General features: G+C 39.1%; 1 protein-coding gene across 1 annotated transcript in view; it reads left to right on the top strand.

Moving 5' to 3' along the window:
* Nucleotides 1-18,590, top strand: part of CPQ (carboxypeptidase Q) — a 147,555-nt gene that overhangs the window by 88,055 nt on the left and 40,910 nt on the right. The window contains exon 5 of the mRNA XM_056484106.1: nucleotides 5,259-5,370. Coding sequence (XP_056340081.1) covers nucleotides 5,259-5,370 — 112 coding nt within the window. The remainder of the gene's footprint in view (nucleotides 1-5,258; nucleotides 5,371-18,590) is intronic.

The raw sequence follows: 18,590 nt of genomic DNA, 5'->3' as shown, positions 1-18,590 counted from the left end.
GATTTTGGTCCCTACACAAATTAATTTTATCTGCTTTTATACGTTTAAGGTAAGTATTACACAAATACCCCTGCACTGGCAGGGGGGTTCATGCAAGGAAAATATCCAGTTAAATAATGTAAGCCCTTGTTTTGGTATTTAGAATTTCAGATGGACTTACTTGGAGGAAAAATTGAGAAAGTGAACCACAAAAATTTGAATAGAAATGTTTTCATGGGTTTCTAGGTAATTGTGAACTGGATGGGAACGCTGTAAACCTGTGTTGCCTGAGGAAACAACTAACTTCTAGCATTATTTAACTGAAAATGTACATGAAGAGTTGAAAATAACTTAGGTTACAATCTAGAGTACTTCACTGTTTAAGGTTGATGGTTTGCATACAGGTGCTTGGAGTTTGAATGTGTAGTGACTAAAGATGCTTGATCTGGTTCTAATATCCTATTTAGTTCTTGCCACTAGTGGTTGGGGACAGAGTGGCTGGACCATACCCAGGCAGGAGGGAGCCTGGGGGTACTGACTGACAACAGGCTGAACATGAGCCAGTGTGTGCCCAGTCTCCAAGAGGGCCAATGGCATCCTGGCCTGGATCAGGAACAGTGTGGCCAGCAGGAGCAGGGAGGTCATTCTTCCACTGTACTCAGCACTGGTGAGGCTGCACCTTGAGTGCTGTGTCCTCTTCTGGCCCCTCAGTTTAGGAAGGACATTGAGATGCTGGAGCATGTCCAGAGGAGGGAATACAGCTGGTAAGGGTCTGGAGCACAAGCCCTGTGAGGAACAACTCTGTTTAGCCTGGAGAAAGAGGCTCAGGGGAGACCTTATTATCTGCAGCTGCCTGAAAGGAGTCTGTAGCCAGTAAGGCTTTGTCTCTTCTCCCAGGGAACCAGCAGCAGGAGAACACAGTTGTAAGCTGCCCCAGGGATATTTAGGTTGGATGTTAGGAAGAAGTTCTTCACAGAATGGTTGGCTGGGCACTGGAATGGGCTTCTCCAGGGAGGTGGTGGAGTCACTGGAGGTGCCTAAGAAAAGACTGTGGCATTTAGTGCCATGGTCCAGTTGACAAGGTGGAATTTGGTCATAGGTTGGACTTGATGATTTCAAAGGTCTTTTCCAAAGTGATTGGTTCTGTGACTCCATGATTCTGTGGTTCTGTGATTCTTTGTGTATGTGATGCTTGTTTGTTTTATGTCCTCTTGCAAGTTAAGGTGCTCATTATCTTCACTGTCTGCTGGAGGAAGATGTAAAGAAAAATACTTTCAGTGTTTTGAATAATGAAAGTTATTAGTATGCTTTTCTAAGAGAAATGTGTTGATAGGCATATTCCATCAATAATGATCCTGTTCTGTGAACCCAAACCACTATCCATGAAGCCTTGTTCATCCATGAAGGGCAAAGATGAATGATGGCTTCATTACTCTTCCATTACTCTTGCATTACCTTATATACATGTGTCTCAGAGACTTGAAATAGGTCTACATTGTGGTTTTCAAAACTTAATACAAATGTTATTCTAGATTAAATGAAGTGATTGAAAATGTTGCTGATAGTTCTTTCCTAATGTTTAGTATTTATGATCTCTAAGGCTGCATAGAAAGAAGCCCTTTCTTTTAGTTTAACTAAAAATGGGATAGACATTTCTTAAAATTATTTTTCATCAAGCAGAAGGTTGTTCACCTGCATATTATGAAGTTGCTGCATGACAAAATCAATTGGCCTGTGTCACTACATATGGGATGGGAGATTATTTTTTAGTGGCATAAACCATCCTGCTTAGAAAAGGATGACATATGCACATGTATGTGAATGTGTGGTTCCTCTTCCTAATTTTCTTTGGTTTAGAATATTAATTTTTTTTAAAAAATATTTCTGTATACTTGGTTGAAATGCTGCACATGACCTAAAGGTATCCAATAGAGATCATCATGCTGATGCAGAAGAAAATAGAATATGAAAGATAAATCTAAAGTTGTCATGTTGTATGCAAGCTGTCTTATCCCAAATCTATTTTTAGTCAATTTGGCAAATATGTATTGCTGTATTTGTACTGTCCTGCACAGTTGCTTATGGTTCCTCTGATATTTAAACAAATACTTATACTTACAGATACTTACAAGCATTGCTTTGCAATGCTTGTATTCTTCTATACAGGATGTTTTGTGCAGTATAAGTTATTAATATCTGTGTAGGTTTGGAGCTGAGAATCACATAACAGCTTTGAAAACAATATGGAAAATGCAATAATCATACATCCTTGATAGCTTTAACTGCCTTTGTTATTAGCCCACTTATACAGAGTATTATAGTGCTATTATTTTATAATACTACTTTAAAGAACATAGTGGTTTAGAGTGAATTTCAGAAATATTTCCATTCATTGCTGGACACATTCCATCTACTTAAAGACCAAGATAAACACAGTGAGTTTTGTTGTTTTATAACTGTGTCTTATTTTAAGGGTGTCTATGGCTATCAGCTTGATCAGTGAAACTTTCATTTTAGCAGCTGCTACAAAAACGTGATGGTTTGTAAAAACAACTGTTTTCACATAGAGGTACAATGGTTGTATTTATGTAATTGCTCTTGGCAACAGCTTCAGTAAATTTAAGTTGAAGTTCATCCATAAAATTAACTGACTTTCTCGATCCACTTGAACCTTGATCTGTTTTGGTGTAATGTTCTGGAGTTGGTGAAGAAGCTTTACAATTGGAGTCTGTAACCCCAAATGAGATTACACCACCTTCTTCTCATTCAGAATTTCCTGCTGTTGCAATATGTGTTGTTCCACAGAAATGAGGAGTAATTCCCTCTCAGACACTGTTGAGATTGCTCCCAGCAATCACTAACAGCATTAGTGATGTATTCTTTCCCTGCTAAAGACAAGACATCCTATGGTAAACTTGGTTCTCTCTCAATGAGTTTACAAACTTGTTCTAAATAATTCACTTCATCTTGAAGCTCTGTTTCCCAGGAGACAAAATAGTTCTTTTCTCAAAACCAATTTTTGCTTTAAGAACAAAGAAACCGCATGGTGATTTTGAAGCTGTGGAATAGAGATCCTTTATACCACAGACAATTGGGTTTTCACTGAGAGTGTTTTCTGTTCTTTTTAAAAAATTATTATTATTTGTGAATTCCTTATTGAATGGACTGTATTGAGTCTGCATCAGTTGGCTGCAAAGTGTGGTGGCATAGGCAGGTTGCAGTGGGGCTGCATGTTCAGGAATGAACACAGAGCAGAATTCATTGATGCACTGCCCTCTGCGAGTGTGAACATGGGCATAGTCCTCCCTTAGAAGAAAGCAACAGGAGCAGCCACAGTGAGCATTTCTCTCTCTGCTCTCATTTCAGAAACATTTCTACTTCCAAAGACGGCATTGCTTTTCTCAGATCTGGTTTCAAGTTATTAAGTACTTCTACTGCAGGGCAGTGTCCCTGGAAAACGTGCTGTTTGCAATCTTTTGTGTTGGCCCTTCAAGGATCATGACATTAAATCACAAAATCACAGGAATACCCCTGAGAAATTCTCAGGCTTTTACAGAGGGGCTGTCCATCCAAGTTTAAGTAACTTTGAAGAAGGGGAGGTTTTGGAATAAAGATTGCAGCATGTCTATTTTCTACCAAGAAAATGAGTCTCTGATGGAAAGCAAACACATGTTAAGGCTGAATAACCAGAAAAGAGAGTTGAGACATGAGAAGGAAAGAGTAAGCTGCTCTTCAGATTTCTGCTTCTAAGACATGACTGTTCTGTTTTTTGTAACTCACACATTTATAAAGATCTCACAGTCTATTTTCTAAGTTTAAAGGGGTTTGGTGCATTCTGTTTGGACCCATGGCAGTTCAGTGGGTATGATTAGTACTTTCTCGTGGCCTTTGTTTAATAATATGGATATTTCAGTTATGTTACCCGAGTTTGTGTTTGGTTAGATGAAAAAACATTGTTGTATGATGAGTACTTGATACTTTTTATCTTGCCATTAATTCTACTAACCAGTGAAAACAGGTTTATCTGACACGAAGAGGAAAATAGAGATCTTCCTGTTTGGGCTCCAAGTTACTTCCTTGCAATGTTCACTGCATGCTTTACAGCATAGACTCTTGCCTTCCAGGAGTTATAACAGGAAAAACTCATTATGTTCTCATTTTTAGTGCTACACTAATTGTCTGGCGATGAATGGTAGATGAGATAATATGCCAGGAGATCCTTATCCCTTAGGGAGAAGAAGGTAGCAGAAAGAATGAATATTTTTTACATTTTTACAATTAAATGGATCCCACAACTCTGATACTTGTTTGACATCAGCTAACCAGAGTGGGAAGCATCCCTTTGTGAATGGCCAGTTCTGAGCTGAACACAGGTGGATGCTCCAGGGTCTCCTTCAGTTTTTTCCTTAGTGCTGACTTGTCATAGGTTGAACACATCCTGCTGCTGGTTTTGTGCTGTTGCTCCATTTTACCACACTGCCTGCTTGGCTCAGAGTTTTTGTCCCTCCTTGACCTTTCCATTGTAATTATAGATCCATCACCTCCCCAGCTCAAAGCCCAGTTGAGGAACTGTCACACTTGTGGTGTTCCTCTGATGCTGCTTGTCAACGTTTGAAAGGTTCAGATCTGCAAGTGGATGTTTCTGGAGATGCCCATGCTACTACTCTCTACTGTAATCACAAAATCTTCTTTGCAGAAAACCCATCTGGGACTTGCTCTCATGTTTTAAAATATCCTTATGACTAATGGAACTATAAAATATCTTGTCACTGTTGTAGTGCGTAGGGGATCCAGTAATAAATTGGAGGTCCTCTGTGACAAGTACCACAGATATATAATAAAACAAAAACCTCTGGGAATGCTTCAGTCTAAGTTCATATTTTTTCCTTATGCACCCAAAAATAGGATTAATCAAATTTCATGCCTAAGGGCTTAAACAGATGGAATATGAAAGAAAATTTCACCAGTCAGCAGTGTAGTAGTCCTGGATCTCTGGAAAGTATGCACTTTCATAATGTATGAGATAAAACCTTTCATTTAAACATCTCTCACAGCTTATCTAGTTTCACTGAGGCAATGGTTTAAAGTAGTAGAATCTCAGATTAATATTCAGTAACTAGAGAACAATGTTTAATTTTATTTGAAATATTTCTTTCCTTCTGTTCTAAATGAGAAAATGCCAACTTTGTGACAAAATCATTAAAATGCTTAAATGCTAAACAGAATTTTCTGATTCAGTGTTTTCATGTAGATATGTTTTCTCATAACTGCTTTTTCAGGTTGTATTGGTCAGTGGACATCTGGACAGCTGGGATGTTGGGCAGGGAGCTATGGATGATGGTGGTGGAGCATTTATATCGTGGGAAGCATTGTCACTCATTAAGGATCTGGGTAAATCTTTCACTTAAAAATATTTTTAATGCATTACATTTCCAAGACATTTTGTATGATGTCTAAACTGGATTTTCTATTTTATCCATGTGTCTGAGCACAAATATTAATTTTGTCACTATACCCCTCAAAACTAGTTCAAAGCAGACATTTTAGATTGTTGAGTTGATATCCAAGGATGCTTTCCCCTTCATCAGATGGAATCTATTTTTCCTCCTTATTCCCTTTTTCCTTAAGTGTAACCTGTGGTCAAGAGGAATGCCCAATGTATTCATTAGAAACTAAAATCAGCTGCTGCTCCTGCTCTTAGCTCTGGCAGCCTTTAAATAATAAAATAGCTTTCCCTGCTTCCCAGTGGAAGGATCTGTGCACTTCAACAATCTCAGTCTTTCTTGAAGAGCTCTTTGTAGACAAGCTCTGTTATGAGATTAGCTGCCTGCATACTGCAGTCATGAACATCAGACATTCCTGTGAGTTCCTATTCCTTTATTTTGCATTGTTTGAACCTCAATCTCTCAATTTCCCAGCCTTGGAATGATTGGATTATCAATCTGTAACTAAAACAAAGTGAGTCTGTTTAAATTTTTGGTCTTTTAAAAGCAAACTAAATGGGATTCTTCTGCAAAGAATCCAAGTCTACTCCTTCTTTTATTTTACTCCTTTTTTTTTTATTTTTTAAATGAAGCTTGGAAAATTTGTTGTGTTTCCTCTACCTTCAAGGAAAAGAAAGTTATTCTGCTGTGTTTGGTACTCTGTTCTATTCAGAATAAACTGTTGTGTGTTTTTTAAGGGCAAGTTCGTGGTGGCATTGTATAATTTTTATTCACTGGGTTTCCCTTCACGCATGACTGGAATGCATCACTTTCTTCTTGTTTAAATATTTGATTTCCTCTGGTAGCAGCCTGTGTGCAACCTGTGGTGAAATGCTGTCCTCTCAGCTGGGAAATTCTGGAGCCTCTGCTGATGCCCTCTGTTCTGGGCAGCTGTTGTGTTCTGCTCGTCTTGTACAGTGTTCTGCAGGAGCACAAAGCTGGGAGAGGACATCTGGGTCTTCATAGCTGTAGATAAGGAAGGGGCATATGCTTTTTACAAACTGGCCTCCATGGTAGATTGAGTAATGCAGATTTTATATCTTGTGCATTTAAAATTTGACCAAAAAAAAAAAAAAAAAAAAAAAAAAGACAGCAAAATAAAAAGATGTGAAGATTTTGTGAGAAACAAATTAATGACTTATTTAAAGTCAGTTCCACAGATTGTGTTTTGAACAAGCATTGTGTTTTGAAATGTGGAGACTTTGGTATCCTTTTGAACCCTGATAAATTTAGTCTCACACTAGTCCACCAAATACATTTTAAATGGAGATAAGCCAACCCAGTTGGCTCTATGCATGTGTAGAAATTTTTATGGTGTCCAGGGAGTCTTAAAGCCATGGTGCATTGTGTAGCCATAAAAACTGCATATACCAGAGTATAACTGATCTTACAGCTGTGCTGATATGATCCTCAAGCTAAAATGAGCATTCTGAAATATGATTTCTAGAATATGTATTTATATTGTGCAGTAAGAAATAATGCCAGTACTTCTGCCATGGTCTGGTTAATGAAAGCAAAATACTATTACACCATTAAAGCAGGTTTTTCAGTGATGGTCTAATAGCATTTCATCATGATATCACTGCAACCCTTGGATGTGGCTTATGGACAAGACACAAATTATGCCTGTTAATTTGGATTCTGAAAATTTCATGCAGTACTTGAAAAATATTATAGTTTAAATACAATTCCATACTTTCAACATAGCCTCCTCCCAAAACCATTTAATAGTTGTTGGCTTAGGACCAAATACATGAAATTAATTAAAAATCATTAAAATTATGGTATAAGATGGTAAGATTTTATTTTAAGCAATACAGTTTTCTTGCCTCAAGTAAAACTTTTAATAGTTCTTGCTTTTATTTCTGAGTAATTCAATTGCTTAATGTATTGGCCTTTATACTTCCTCATATTTCCTGAATCTTCAGTGTTAGCTTTTTTTTATTTAATTGAGGTGGCAATTTCTGTGCCATATTGTTATATATATTTTTCTTTTTGTTTTGTTTTGCTTTTGGGTTTTTTAGCTTTTCAGGCACTGTAATAGTTACATGCTTCCTACAAGGACATGTACCAGTCCAGCACAATCTGAAGTAGTTTTATATAGTCTTCAAGACTTCAAATATTTGGTAGCATTTTTTTTTCATTTCTCTTTTGACTTCACATGAACGTTATTTTTTTTTGACAGAAAGGCAATTGCATAAAAGTCAGACTGAACTAAAAGTGTTTTGCATTATACTAGCAGAAAGTGGAATAAAAGTATTTTATTGATGTAAAATCCCATGTACACATTTCAGAAGAATAGTACCTTAAAAACATAGGGCCGATTGTGATCTGTTTTAGTTTTAGAACACTGTTTAAAGTTATAACCATTCAGTTAGCTCTGGAAAGTAGAAGAGCTAACAAGTTGAAAGTTTCAGTCTGTCTGAATACTTTGCTTCTAATAGCTGTAATATCTCTCTGCTCATCTTCCACAGATGGGAAGGGGGTACCTGCTGGTGGTGCCACTTCCTCTCATCCTTCCTCGGGGAGGAAGCACAGGCAGCAAATTCAGAGCAAATGTTGACTTCTAGATGGTTACATTTCAACATGGTGAATCTTGCTATGTTTTCTGTGCATCTGCAATTTCACTCTCAAGACATCCTGTTCCTGTTAAACATGTAGTTAAACATCAGTACCAGCTAGTGCACCTGTTGGTGCCCAGGCTGGCTGAAGACATCTACTGACCAGAGTAAAAAGAAGCATTTTCCTTAGTGCATCCATGTCAAGTTCTCTGTATCAAGTAAACTCTCATGGCTGCTTGCTTTGCTGGTAGCTAGTCTTAGAAAATTCACTAAAGGCCATACTGACTATTGGTGTTCAAAAGGATCTTTTTTTGCCATTAATAATGAAGTTTAATGAAACACAAAGGAAAGAAAAACATGAATTAAATTCTTGAAGCTTACATATGCCACTGATAGGCAAGATCTGTGGCAAGCTGCTTCATGTCTGATGTGCTTAAAAAAGGAAGAACTGGAAATGTTTCCACAGAAGTTGCTTATGAGGAGGAACATGAACATTTCAGCTGGTTATTACTCCTTATTCCTTTTACTGAGAATAAAGACATTTTTAGAGTTGCTGAGGCAGTTTGTGAACTGGTTTGAACTGGTAAACTCCCTTTTCTTCAGGGAAGCCAAGGCTGTTGTGATTAGCTGAGGATTTCTAATGCTTAAGAAATTACCCTTTTATACTTGCAGACAGAGTGTCCCTGACAGTAAACTTGTGCAATGTGCACTTTGTCCTCCACCATGTCTGACAGCTGCTGCCCTGCCCATCCCTCTGCAGGTTTTAATCTTTTGATCTATTTATTTAATTTTGATGGAGGCATAAAAATATTTAGACTAGGAAGTTCCAGTATACTCTTCAAATGGGTGACTGGGGAGAGATGGGCAAATACATTTATATGCCACCTGAGGAGAGGCAGGAAGAAGGCACTTTTATTCTTTTCTTAAAGATGGCAAACAGCTGGTTATCAGAACACGTGTAGCATTGTGGTAATCACCAGTCTCTTCCCTTTTAATCTGTCTGCAAACTCTGTGTGATGGATTGCAAATATCTCCATGGCAGTATTTGAGAGGGTTATTTGGGGTGATTAAGAGATAATGGGAAGACACTGGAGATGTTTTAGAGAGGCAAGGCTAACAGGTTGCCATCTTTAAGCTGAGGGAATCCATGGGGTGTTGCATGAGCTGTAATTGTGTGTGATGAGGGCCTTTGGAAGCTTTAGGAGAGGCAGCACTCAAGCAAATTGCAGTTTTCTCTTTTACAGAACAGCAGCTGTGTCACTAATTACAGCCTAGAAATCTCAAATTCAACTTGTTTTTCAGGTTGCATTTATAATTCCAAAATTTTGTTCGTTTTTTAGTTTATGTGCAAAAAGAGCATCTCTGGAACTGGCCAATGTCATTTGCTTCAGCATTTTCATGTTGGTCTGGTTAGTGCTCTGGTGTCATTTGGAACACAGCTTCTCCTGTCCCTCTCTCACACAAGGTTTACAAAAGAAGCTGCTTTTCCAGGCAAGATGAAAGTCTAGCCAAGCAGCTACACACAGAACACCACTATAAAATCCCACAAAATTCGTTCTGCTGCCATATTTTGTCTTTGGTTGGACAGTTTGCAGGACTTAATCTTGCTTTAGATGTTGATTATCAGTTTCTGTGAAGGAGATCTTTGTGCTCCTTGCCCAACATTGCAACTCTTTTTGCTCAGGAGTCATCCTTGTGTACAGGGTACTTGAGCAAGAAGCAGCTATGGATCCAGTGGTATCAGAGCTTTAGCCAGTGCTGCCTCTTGCTCCTAATCCAGCTGTGCTCCCACATTGCTTGGCTGAGAGGCATTTCCCAGCTGAGGCCACCTGTTCTGCCATCCTCCAGCCCTGCCCCAGCCACTCACACCCTACACTGGTCATGGGGGCCTTTCATCCCTAAAGGGATCTTGAAGGGACTGAATAGTGACAATAATAGAGAAAGGTGGTTGTATGGCAGTGTCAGTTTTCCAAACAGAGTAAGTCTCCTAACAGCAGTAGGGAGCCTACTGGAGTTAGAAATCCAGTTGATTTTGATGAATTAATTTCAGTGCTTTCTTCTGAAAAACTTTAGAAATGATAACTGCTATGTCTCTTTTTAATTAAACATCTGAAATTAATTTTTTTTTTTTTTTGAGAATAGAAACTGCTGGGGTATGTTACTTGACACTCCAGTCTAGTTTATTTGCAGAGTCCCATCTCTGCTAGCACAGGAGGAATCAAACAGTCAACAGGTTCTTAGTTCACATCCCAGGTTCCTTTCAGCAACATTTACCCACAAGCTCTCTTTCCTCATTCAAGAAATGTGTTTTCTGCCTTTTCCTGGCTGTGTTTGGGTCTCTCTTGCTTCACTGCTAGCCAGCTCTCAGTGCCCTGCCAAGCCCAGAGGTGCATACCTACCCCCGAGCTACTGCTTAATCTGGGGACATCTTCAGAACTCAATGGCTGAGCTGTGAATTTTTCAAATTACAAATGTTTCCTCTTTAGTTGCTTGAACTGCAGCCAGTGTAAGGTATTCCAGTGAATGCTATCTGAACCCCTGCTTCTACTGCAGTTGGTGCAGACTGCAGGAAAGGCTACAGCCCAAAGACCCCTGTAGTGGTGGGTTGTGGCACAGAGTGAACAGCTCCCTGCTTGTGCTGCTGTGTTGTGCACTGAGCCCATGTTCAGTCATGTCTGCATGCTGCCTTAGACCAGGAAGTCTCTGCTTGGACTGTGCCTCAAGGTGCTTCTGAGAGTCCTGTTCTTCCCTGTAAGGAAACACTTGCTGTGGGGAGCTGCCAGAGCCAGTGAACACCAGCAGGCAAGTAGATGAACAGGGAGCATTTTCCTGTCCCACACCCAGGGTAGGATGGTGATGCCATTGCTGCTAGAGTAGCTTGATGAAGGAAGAATGATTGTTGACAAAATCTAGTCCCAGCCATCACACCTTTTACACAGCTTTCCTGCATTCCTAGACGATGATGAAGCATGAAAAAGGGAGAAATGTATGGTGATAGATGATATGTGCTCTTTCCTCTCTTTGCCTATTTGCCAGCATTAAGCTGAACTGGGGTTTCATAAATCAGCTTTCCTATAGATGTAGACATGGAATTGGCACAACTAAATTACTGTTTCATAGGAAAAAGAGACAGAAAACTACAGAAATGTTTTTAAAACAATGCATGTAAGGATTTTAAGGTACTAACTGAATTATTATTACTCATAAGGAGTTTATTAGACAATTTGTCCCCCTTAAAACTTATTTAAAATTGAAATTGTAACTCTCATCTGAATTATACCCATGACTAATGCAACTGGAAAACCATTAGACAGATTTTTATACAGTTCACTGTAGTCTTTGTATGAAGTTACATTTCCCCAGTCCAAATTCACTGGCTAATATATGAAGACTAAAGATATGTTTTATTAAAAATATGATCACCAGAGCAATTCCTTTTCTGCTAGTTTAATTGAAGTCATATAAATGCAATTTTAACATGCTTGCAAAATACTTTGTTAAACATTTTTCTGAATTTCTTGTGGTGGTGTAGTTGTTTGCTGTCTAGGAGATATGTTGTGAAACATAATTAAATGACTACTTTTACAGTTTCTGGTTTTTTTCTTTAATCAAATATGCCTGATATTAACTTCTTGTTCTTACATTCTTTTCACTTTCCCAAAGCTTCGTGTTTTCAATTCTATTAAATCTACTTGGTATAAAATACCTTCATATGCTGTTACACTACAAATGCATTTATTCCTTCATTTTAACATTTGGTTGAATGCATATTTAGCAAGTACTTAAATCTTCAATTTTCATACTGTGTTGACATAGCAGAAGGGTGACTGCAAACATAAAGGGTTGCTAATCTGGTGGTAAATTTAGATTTACAGCCCTCCATAGCAATTTTGCCCTTTGTCTTGTGGACTGCTACTTTTCTGCAAGCTTTAATTTACCCAGAAAATGCAAGAAAAAATCTGAGCTTTGATTATCTATAAAAATCTTAAAAACCTGACAATGCTAGCTGTTGTGTGTGATTGGGGTTTTTTCCAAGTCTTTAACATGATTGACATGGTGAAATGCTGAAATCCTTCCCATATGAAGTAAGGAGCATCTTGTCCTTACTGTCATTTTTTTAAGGTATAAATTTTCAATATGGAGACAGAAGTGTGCCTGCTTCATTTTCTGACTCATCAGCTCTCAGAATAGCCTAACAGATTTGTTTGCTAATCCAAAGAGCAGGGCAGCAGAGGCAGAATACAGACCCACCTCTCATTAAGATCAAACTGATATTTGTAATCCCAGAGAGTGTGGGAGTGGGCCCCACATTGCCTTTTCTGCTCCACAATTGTGATGATGAGATCACAAATACCCTGAAGGAAGAATGTGTTCCTGAAGAGGAGTAAAGTGTGTTTTAAAGGTGGACTTTTGTCCTTTTGTGGGAGTCAGAATGTGTTGACAGGACCAGAGCAAGGCATGGGGTGGAGGAGGAGTTCTCTGCTGACTCTTTGACTTTTTACACAGGCAAGTCTGTGTTTCCTTTTCTTATCTTTTTTTTTTTTTTTTTTTTTTTTCCCTCTTTTTTGGGTACACATGACTTGTAAAGGTTTCATGACACTACAGGAACCAGTTCTTCCTTTAAAACCCCATGTGCAGATGAGCACATTTGGCAGTACTTCTCATCTGAAGTGCTCCAGGTGGCAGGAAGGTGTCCACAGAGAAACCCTCCCCCTGGCACTGTTGTTGCCTGACTTGCAGCCCATAAGCACCAGGCTCTGGGCTTGAGTTCCCTCTTCTCTCCCTCACCTCCCCAGTCAAAAGACCTAATCCATGTTATTTTTAGTAACTAGACTTGCAAATCATTCACAGATTTCCCCTCCAGTCTTGTATACCCAGCACCTTCCTTGACATTTCCTTTTGGATATTGCATTGCTTTTTAAAAATAAATCTATCTAAAACCTCTCACGTTTCCCTTCTCCACTCTTCGGCAAATCTGCCCTTCTGTCATAAGATCATCAGCTTCCCTAAAAACAGGAAAGGAAAATTGCTCTTGTAATCCCAGTGTCTTGCTGCACTGCTGCCAAGGCTGCTGGTGCTCTGCACATCCAGTCCTTCCCTAGGCTGGCTCCCCCTGGGCACTGCTGTGCCCCTGTGCCCTCTGTGAAGGGTCTGCCCAAACAGCTGCTCCCAGGCTGTGCCAGTGGCAGAGTCGTGTCCTCTCAGCCCCCAAACCACGTTTCTCAGCAAGCAGACGGCCCCAGGCAAGACTGAGCTGCAGTATCTGCCTTGGCTCATTGCTCCACTTTGATCTTCCCCTCCCCAGCCCCAGACCTGACCATTTTCTCTCTCCTTCCTGCAATGCTTCTCCTCTGCTCCACAGCTCATCTCTCTTTACTCCAGACTTTTGACACTCAGAGGTTTACTTGCTTCCCCAGTGCTATTTTTTTGCAGTGCTTTGTCCTCAGTGCCACAAAAAGAAGCTATCAACAGACAAAAATCAAGGAGATTGCACTGCATTAGACTGATTTAAGAAGAAAAGAAAGACAGTTTCCAAAGCCAAAAGCTGTTCCCCATGTCTTGTTTGAGCTTCACTTGAGAATTAGAAACGTGTTATAATCAAGCTTTAAGTAGTACTAAAAGCGCTTTTTTCAGCTGTTCTTTGCCTTGTTTTTGGAAGCTTTTAACTTTGAAGCTTTGCAAAGAAGAGTGTACTGATTGGTGAGACGCTGGACATGACCCAGCAATGTGCACTTATAGCCCAGAAAGCCAAACATGTCCTGGGCTACATCCAAAACAATGTGGCCAGCAGGGTGAGAGAGGGGATTCTGCCTCTCTGGTCTCCCCTTGTGAGACCCCACCTGTGCTGCATCCAGCTCTGAGGACCCCAGCATAAGAGAAGGGTCTGGACCTGCTGGGGTGAGTGCAGAGGAGGGCCATGAAGATGAGTACAAGGACAAATCCCCTCTCCTATGAGGAAAGGCTGAGGGAATTGCAATTGTTTATCCTGGAGAAGAGAAAGCCAAAGTCCTTCTGGTTTAGAATGGAGATTTCTGCTAGGTCTTCAAAGGAAAAGTATGGACAGCTTCAATTAGCTGTGCTACTACTATTATCCTATTGATTACAGTTTATTTCTGTATGTATATTCTTTGAAATTTGGCAGAGAAACAGGTTGCTAGAGGTAAGAGCTTTTTCTCTTCCTTGCCCATACCTCACGATACATAAATCTGTTATTAGCAGATTGTACCACTGTTTTTGATGATGAGTTATTTTCTTTAGCAAAATGTGGAGTACTAGTTTCATTTTTATTTTATGCTGCAGAAGTAATTTTTGAAAGTCCAGGTATTTTATGAGAAGTGCACACATGATAGAAATATCCCAACTAATGGCACCTAGTAAGTCCCCTATGTCTAATCAGCTCCCAACTTGAGAAAGGTAGGGAGTATACTAAGAATTTAAAGAATGTCAGAAACATCATGATGTATCTTGATACTATTTAATATAAATACTTAAAAATATTTTTGTATAAATACCTTTTAAAGAAATTCCAAGCCACAGGGTAACAATGCAGAAAAGGCCATAGCTTATGTTTGTTCAGTGCAACAGTTCAGTTGGGGATGATCTATCTGTATATACCTCTCCCTAGTAGCTCCTAAAGTAAATACATTAGTGACTTAGGGAGTATTAGAATTAAGAGAACACAGAGAATAGTTTGGGTTGAAAAACATCCTTAAAAGTCCAACCCCCGCTGTAATGAGCAGGAACTGCTTCAATTTGATCAGGTTGCTCAGAGCCCTGTCACATGTGACCTTGAATTTCTCCAGGGATGGGGCATCCCCAATCTCTCTGGGAACCTGTGACAGTGTTTCACCTCCCTCACTGTGAACATCACCTTCCTTAGATCTAATCTGAATCTACTCTCCTTTAGTTTAAAATATGCTCCTTGTCCTTATTGCCACAGGCCCTGCTGAAAGGTCTGTCCCCATTTCTTGCTGATTCCTTTCAGTTACTGGAAGGCTCCTCTAAGGTTTCCCTGGAGCCTTCTCTTGTCTCAGCCTTTCCTCATAGGAGAGAAGTTCCATCCATCTGATCATCTTTGGGACCCTCCCCTGGACCTGCCTCAGCACGTCCATGTCTTCCCTGTGCTGAGGACTCCAGAGCTGGATGCAGTACCCAGGTGGGGTCCCACCAGGGGAAGCAGAGTAGAATCACCTCCCTCAACTGGCATTGCAATTTATTCTACTCTATGCTCAGAGCAAGGCTTTTCAGCCATTTATGCAGGGTCTTAGGAAAGCATTACTTTCTTATTTTGCTTTGCTTGTGTGCAGAGCTTTTGCTTTCCCTATTAATTTGTCTTCATCTCAACACATGAGTTTTTTTAGCTTTTATTCTCCTGATTTTCTCCCTTATTTTATTGATGGGGAAGTGAGAAAGTGCCTGTGAGGGGCTTGGCTGCCAGCTGAAGTTAAACCTTGACACATGTTAATCTGCTCACAACCATTTGCAGTTTGCTTGTATGCCTCATGTAAGCTGAGCAGATATTTTATTTGCTTGTGTGTGATCCCAGTGCCTTGACTTGCAGGGAAAGTACCTGTTTTTACCAAGGTGGAATGCTTTTATGTTTTTATAAGCTGGTCAGTCTTAAGAAGACATTGAAGAAGCCTGTTAGCCATCTACACACTGTCTTCTTAGAAAATACTGTATCTTTGTGATCCTCCCCATCAGTAAGGATTTATGTTTATAAAGTGGGAAAATAGTTACTGAAGCAAATTTTGTGTTTATAGTACTGATCTCTATTTTGATTTAAAAAAGATGATTCAAGTTCTCCTTCCTGACTTGTAAGCTGTATTGAGAGTGAAGTGGGTTTATTTTTTTACTTCATATGTGACAGATCATTATGTTTGTCTCTACCCTTACTGAGCAATACATTTCAGTTCTGCTGTGTGGGAATGTCTCAATTCTGTCAAGCATGAGCAAGACAGGTAGGACATAAAATTCAGCTCTTGCTGCTGTTATCTGAGTGTGAGCAATCTATGTGACTTAAAAGAAACAGAAAATAGAGTCAATAAGACCTGCACATTGGGATGACTGAAGTGTTTGTGGTACCCAAGGATAGCAGCCACTCCAGCACAGAGGGAGTGTAATGGAGCAGGTGTCCTGCTGTGCTTGCTACAGATGTATCCTTAGTCATAGATCGACCATATCGATGTTTTTATTTCAGTCTTAACTTGTGAGCCCACATGCCCTACAGTGTCTCTTATGCTTGAGATAAACTGTAAGAATATAGAAGCTGATCATCAAAATGCACCTTTATAGTAAACTATGATTTTATTTCAGTTAAGGGCAAGGTGGAATGGAGAAAAGAAAAAGATAATACATTTTTCTGAAACACTGGAGATTTAGAAATTCATCTGTATGTTTTTTCTTCTGATAGCTTCTTCATTTTTAATACTATGTAAAAAGTAATTTATTCAGATAAAAGGAAAGAGGCACAATTTTATTTGTGTAACAGTTTTCCTTAATTTTAAAATTGCCTATCCATCCCTCTATACGTTGCATTCATCATAAAACTTAGTTTTCTAGCCCAGTTGCTATTTTATTGTTTCTTTCCAATACGTATTTGGGCTGTGATCTGAAAGACTTCTGATATTGCAAAGATGATACCTTGTTTAGCAACCAGTAGGTTTTAAGAAGCACACCAAAGTAGTTGAACTTACTTTTAAAAACTTTTGTAACTTGAATACAGTACTTCTTTTTTTTCCTAATAAAAACATGCTTTGAGAATATTCTTAGTAATTTTACTTCTGAATACTGGATTTGTTTGCTGTTCTTTGGTCAGATTAGCTCTGTTTTTAATAAAAAGTAGATAAATACTTATCACTTGCAGATTAAGATAATGAGGAAATTAAATTTTCCTCCATAGACTCTGTTTGTATCTAAAATAACTGTCTCCATAGGTTATATATTTTTATTTTTTTAAAGTTGCCCATTAAATTTCAGTAGAACACACAAATGAATTTGCTGACAGGAATCCTTGAGATGGGAAGAACTGATACACCACGTCCCAATTTCCCCAGCTTCAGAGGACAGATGCAATGAGGGGGCCATAAGAACCTCAAATGTCTTTTCCACAGGTGAGCTGAGAGCATCTCAAGCTCCTGGAGAGCAGGAGCTGAGGTTACAGCCCATCTGAGCCATGAGCACCCCCTGACCACTGCCCCAAGTCCCCCTGAGGGCAGCACTGGCAGACTAAAGCAGCTTGGTTTGTGCCTGGGAGCAGCCAGAAGATGCTGCTTCCCTGTCTTAAGCATTTCCTACCAAAGCTGCTCTCACAGCCTTGGTGTGGTGGGCTGGAGATTGGACTTCACTTTGCAATTTGTGATGTGACATATAAACCTCCTTTTTCCACTTAAACTGCAGTGCTGCTGGAGCAATGCTGCAGCACTGGCCTCTGTGTTTTAGACCAGCCCTTTTCCTTTTTTACAGCCACCTCTTCTAACCAAGCTGCTGACACATTTGGGGTTGTTTCGGGCTTAAACCTTTCTGACTTCAAACCAATAGCTATTTTATTATCTCAATTTTACCTTATAAGCCATCTGACTAATTTGAAAATCAAAGTAATCCTTTATTGTTGTTGTTTAGGAGAGCAGGGAATCCACTGGAAGGTGTGCAGAAGGTTACTTGTCTTTAAAGTAATGAAGTCTGACAACATTTCTGTTTACAGTCAACTGATCAACATTCAGAAAAATACACTTTTGAACTTGTTTGCACTTCTTTATGAAATATTGGAAAATCCAAGGTCTTTTATTCAGATGTGGGGTATTCCTTCTCTATTCTGCCTTCAGTTCTGAAGATTGCTAGCATGTAGTTTTGAGGAGGAAATCTTCAGATCATATTCATTGCATCAAAAGAAAAAAATTAATGAAGGTCAAGCCTATTGGCAGTCTTCATCCATTTCAGTTAGGAAATGAAATAAGTTTTGACAGTGATACTGATATTATTTCTACTCAGCACAAAAGTGTGTCTGGTACTTTATGCTTTATCACTTGTGATAATCTCCTCATGTTTTTTCTTTTTTTTTTTCCTCTAACATAATTAGCATTCTACTGCACAGAGAACAGTTTCTTCTTTATCTGTTTTCTCTTCCATGCTCTCAAGTTTCTCTCAATGTATTAATTTATGAATAGAAACAACCAAATAAATAGAGGGAAGCAAATTCTATCTGATCAGCTTTGCCATGGCAAAAATGGTTTCAAAATTTATCTGAGAACTTATCTTTCTGATTGAGCTCCCATAGCAAAATAGAAAATGGCTTCATGTTCACTTTGTTTCAGAAAGCCGTGCATACATTTAGCTGCTGACTCTTTCAGATTCCAAAGTACAGATTGCTGCTTTTCATTTCTCTGATAAAAAGCAAAATAATATTACATAGCCCCTCAGTTCATGAAATGGATAAACATCTCATACAAATCCAGCAGCTCATTTTCAATTAATTGTAATAAATTAACCATGACACAGCAATGGTAGTTTTCATGAAAATTTGATTTGGATCTGCTGTGAGCAGATGTGTATTACTTATGGCAGACCA

Source organism: Oenanthe melanoleuca, chromosome 2 (genome assembly GCF_029582105.1).
Source record: "Oenanthe melanoleuca isolate GR-GAL-2019-014 chromosome 2, OMel1.0, whole genome shotgun sequence".
Taxonomy (NCBI): Eukaryota; Metazoa; Chordata; class Aves; order Passeriformes; family Muscicapidae; genus Oenanthe; species Oenanthe melanoleuca.
Note: the sequence above shows the minus strand (reverse complement) of the source record. Positions and strands in the feature narration are given on the sequence as shown.